This window comes from Anarrhichthys ocellatus, unplaced genomic scaffold (assembly GCF_004355925.1).
Source record: "Anarrhichthys ocellatus isolate YVR2014 unplaced genomic scaffold, GSC_Weel_1.0 scaffold4316, whole genome shotgun sequence".
NCBI lineage: Eukaryota > Metazoa > Chordata > Actinopteri > Perciformes > Anarhichadidae > Anarrhichthys > Anarrhichthys ocellatus.
This window is the reverse complement of record NW_022284290.1, coordinates 1-4,581: the sequence shown is the minus strand read 5'-3', so window position 1 is coordinate 4,581 and position 4,581 is coordinate 1. Positions and strand designations below refer to the sequence as shown.

Here is a 4,581-nt window from a genome sequence, read left to right as displayed (position 1 = left end):
GCCTTCCGGCTCAGCTCCCTCTTCACCAAGACGGTCCGGTGCAGCGCCTGCTTTACTGCTGCAGCCGCACCGATCCGTCTGTCGATCTCCTGCTCCATCTTACCCTCACTCGTGAACAAGACCCCAAGATACTTGAACTCCTTCGCTTGAGGTAGGCACTCCGTCCCCACCTGGAGGGAGCAATCCACCGGTTTCCGGCAGAGCACCATGGCCTCAGATTTGGAGGTGCTAACTCTCATCCCCGCCGCTTCACACTCGGCTGCAAACCGCCCCAGTGAATGCTGGAGGTCACGATCCGAGGAGGCTAACAGGACCACATCATCTGCAAACAGCAGAGAGGCGATCCCGAGACCCCCGAACCTGACGTTCTCCACCCCCAGGCTGCGCCTAGATATCCTGTCCATGAAAGTCACGAACAGGACCGGAGACAAAGGGCAGCCCTGGCGGAGGCCAACACCCACCGGGAACGTGTCTGACTTATTGCCGAGAATGCGGACACAGCTCCTACTGCAGTCGTACAGAGACTGGATCGCCCGTTGTAATGGGTCCGGCACCCCATACTCCCGCAGCACCCCCCGAGGGACCCGGTCGAAAGCCTTCTCCAAGTCCACAAAGCACATGTAGACTGGTTGGGCAAACTCCCAGAACCCCTCCAGTAGTCTTGCGAGGGTAAAGAGCTGGTCCACTGTTCCACGGCCGGGACGGAATCCGCATTGCTCCTCCTGTATCTGAGGTTCGACAAACAGTCGGAGCCTCCTTTCCAGCACCCTGGCATAAGCCTTCCCCGGGAGGCTGAGTAGTGTGATACCCCGGTAATTCGAGCACACTCTACGGTCCCCCTTTTTGAAAATGGGAACCACCACCCCGGTCTGCCAGTCCATGGGCACTGATCCCGACCCCCATGCGACATTGAAGAGGTGTGTCAGCCAGGACAGCCGAACTATGTCCAGCGCTTTCAGCATCTCAGGGCGGATCTCATCCACCCCTGGCTCCTTGCCACCAAGGAGCTTTTTGACTACCTCAGCGGCCTCTGCCAGGGATATGGGTGAGCCTCCCCCTAGATCTTCAGCCGCTGCCTCCTCTGCAGAGGACATGTTGGTCGGGTTTAGGAGTTCCTCAAAGTGCTCTTTCCACCGCCCGACGATGTCCCCTGTCCGGGTCAGCAGTCCACAATAGAGGCTTTGAACATGGTCCATTCGGATTCCATGTCCCCAACCTCCCTCGGGATGTGAGAGAAGTTCTTCCGGAGGTGGGAGTTAAAGACTTCCCGGACAGGGTTCTCCGCCAGACGTTCCCAGTTTACCCTCACTACACGTTTGGGCTTGCCGGGTCTTTCCAACCGGTTCCCCTGCCATCTGATCCAACTCGCCACCAGGTGGTGATCAGTTGACAGCTCTGCTCCTGTCTTCACCCGAGTGTCCAAGACATACGGCCGCAAATCAAATGATACGATTACAAAGTCGATCATTGATCTCCGGCCTAAGGTGTTCTGGTACCAGGTACACTTATGAGCCACCTTATGTTCGAACATGGTGTTCGTTATGGCCAAACCGTGGCAAGCACAGAAGTCCAATAACGAGACACCATTCGGGTTCAGATCGGGCAAGCCGTTCCTCCCAATCACCCCCCGCCAGGTTTCTCCATCATTGCCCACGTGAGCATTGAAGTCCCCCAGGAGAACTATGGAGTCGGTAGGTGGCGCCCTTTCCAGGACCCCTCCCACCGACTCCAAGAAGGCCGGATACTCTGAACTGCTGTTTGGTGCGTAAGCACAAACCACAGTCAAAGCCTTGCTCCCCGCAACCAGTAGGCGCATGGAGGCGACCCTCTCGTTCTCCTGGGAGAACTCCAACACAGCGGCGCTCAGCCGGGGCTCGTGAGTATCCCCACTCCCGCCCGGCGCCTCTCACCCTGGGCAACTCCGGAAAAGGACAAAGTCCAACCTCTCTCCAGGAGCTTGGTTCCAGAGCCAGCGCTGTGTGTGGAGGTGAGTCCAACTATATCTAGCTGGTATCGCTCCACCTCCTGCACCTGCTCTGGCTCTTTCCCCGCTAGCGAGGTGACGTTCCACATCCCTAGAGCTAGTCTATGCTGCCGGCGATCGGCTCGCCCAGGCCTCCCGCCTGACCCGCCGCCCGGTCTGCATTGCACCCGACCCCGATGCTTGTCCCTGCGGGGGTGGTGGGTCCACAGGGTGGCTGCTCCATGCTGTTTATTCGGGCTGAGCCCGACCAGGCCCCATGGGCGAAGGCCCCGGCCACCAGATGCTCGACGAGCTCCCCTCCTGGGTCTGGCTCCGGGAGGGTGCCCCGGTTTCCCTGGTCCGGGCAAGGTGGCTATAGTCCGTGGGCTGCTTATCATTAGGGTCGTTTGAACCGCTCTTAGTCTGGGCTCTCCCCCGAGACCTGTTTGCCTTGGGAGACCCTACCAGGGGCTAATGCCCCGGACAACATAGCTCCCAGGATCACTGAGCCACTCAAACTCCTCCACCACGTGAAGGTGGCGATTTGCGGAGGAGAACCGTCAATTATTCTCAAAAATTCATCAACATCAATACGTCGGTCTGTAGAAGTGGAGAGAAGAACAGATATAAACGAGTGAGTTCAGAGGTTTGAGATGACTGATGCTCCTGTGGAGCTCTGCAGGGATCACATTCAGAGAACACATTCTGATTCGTGGAAGCAGCAGCAGTAGTATTATGATGAATGATGTATGTATGTGGGCGATTGTGGCTAAGTGGATAGCAGGGCCGTCTTTCAATCGGGGGTCGGGGGTTCGAGCTCCGGCTCCGCTAGTTGCATGTCGATGTGTCCTTGAGCAAGACACTTAACCCCAAAATTGCTCCCGTAGCTGTGCCTACGGTGTAGAAATGTGATAGACTCTGAATTGTAAGTCGCTTTGGATAAAAGCATCTGCTAAATGACTGTAATGTATTTCTTTCCTCTGGGGAAAGATCTGCAGCTTTGCTCTCATTTGAAGCTCTGAACATGTGAACACGGTAGTGAAGCGGTCTCAACACTCTTTATTTAAAACATTAGTTTACTTCTAAACTGGTGTTTCAGGAGCTTTTTCAGTGCATCTGGACCTACAGAGGTTCCTGCATGAGGCCTGATGTTTCCACGTTAGTCCCAGCTTCAAACCAGACCTTCAAACCAGACCTTCAAACGTAACATTAAAGGGTTGAAGGTTTGATGGAGGAGCGGCGGCGTGGGTGTGAGTCAGCGGTGCCGGTGGCAGAGTGTCGACAGGAGGATAAGGTCCCTCTGTGGACGATCTGTAGAACTTTCTGTCTCTACCAGGAGCTGAAGTTTCCCGCCCGAGGCGTGGAGACCAACCCGAGCTCCTGGCCCTGGTTCTACCGGATGAACGACGCCATGGAGGGCCGCTTCACCGGGGCGGCACCCATCCTCACGCCCATCGTAGAGGACGAGGACGAGGAGTGCGAGCCGCTGTCGCCGGCGCCCAAGAAGAGAGCCCGCCGCAGCCGGGGGGGGATGGCCGAGTTCCTGACGGAGTCGGAGATGGACCTGCTGGTCGACAACGAGGACAAGAACGGATCGGCGTCTCTGGGGGATCTGCAGCGGATGGCCGAGTTCACCTATAAACGTGAGCATGTAGAGGAGCATGAAGTCTCAGAACTGTACTTAAAGGAGCAGTGTGTGGCGTTCAGGGACATCTAGTGGTGAGAGTTCAGATTACAACAACGTGCGCGTGTACTTCCTGTAGATTATGTAAAAACCTGAAAGTCTCCCTCGAGCCGGTTCAAGATGGCCGACTCTATGAAACAAACTGTCCCTTTAAGAGCTGTATTGCAGTAAACTACTCTCGCTGACTGAGTCATTGACGTTAAAGTGATGAGATGTATTGAGTTCCTGACCTCTGACCTCCATCCCAGTGACGGAAGATGACACCAGGCGACTCATTGAGCTACGAGCTGCTAACGAGTCTCTGTTCACGGGGAGGAGGAACACGGCCAAGCCGGCCTGGAGGTAAAGGAGCACAACGTCTGATCTGGACTGGGGGGGGGGTATAATCCTCATCCAGCTGTACCCGAGGCCTACATAGTGACGAGTCCTCGTGTCATGTCAGTAATGAGTTTGTCCACAGGGGGATAGTGAAGGAGATGGGTCTGACGGGGAAGATCACACCGGACCAGGTCGCCAAGAAGTGGGACAACCTGAAGACCAAGTTCAAGGTGACGACCTGCCCCGTCTCACCTGTGCTGTTAGTCTACCTGTTCAGATGAGATCAGCTGAGAAACGTCCACAACAGTTCAACAACACTGACGTTTGGGTTCGTTTGTGACGTCTGAGATGTGAATGTTTTATTGGTAAAGACGTCATAATAATAATAAATATACTGACGTCCATTAGATGGTTATAGGGCGTCTGCTGACAGTTAGAATCACTTGTTATGGGAACATAAAATGTAGCTGTGATTGTGGGCGGAGCCAGAACTAGTTTTGATAATCGATTTCATTTTCCATCCTCTGGGCTTTTTTTTTTTTTTTTTCTCCTGTCACTTTACTCTGTGCTCTATCTATATATATATATATATATATATCTCTATATATATATATAT

The 4,581-nt window shown here is 54.5% G+C and overlaps 1 protein-coding gene across 1 annotated transcript; it reads left to right on the top strand.

Moving 5' to 3' along the window:
* The first annotated feature begins 2,859 nt into the window (after positions 1-2,859).
* Positions 2,860-4,528, top strand: LOC116379434 (uncharacterized). Its single transcript, XM_031841394.1, has 3 exons — positions 2,860-3,606; positions 3,896-3,989; positions 4,108-4,528. Exons 1-3 carry the CDS (start codon positions 3,192-3,194, stop codon positions 4,244-4,246), a joined length of 648 nt encoding a protein of 215 aa, XP_031697254.1. The 5' UTR covers positions 2,860-3,191; the 3' UTR covers positions 4,247-4,528.
* Positions 4,529-4,581: the final 53 nt, after the last annotated feature.

Bases quoted from the DNA above. Each gene is read 5' to 3' on its own strand.
- LOC116379434 (XM_031841394.1), top strand. From the start codon at position 3,192: ATGGAGGAGCGGCGGCGTGGGTGTGAGTCAGCGGTGCCGGTGGCAGAG. The intron at 3,607-3,895 runs GTGAGCATGTAG...CCTCCATCCCAG, and splicing joins GGCCGAGTTCACCTATAAAC to TGACGGAAGATGACACCAGG. The intron at 3,990-4,107 runs GTAAAGGAGCAC...GTTTGTCCACAG, and splicing joins ACGGCCAAGCCGGCCTGGAG to GGGGATAGTGAAGGAGATGG.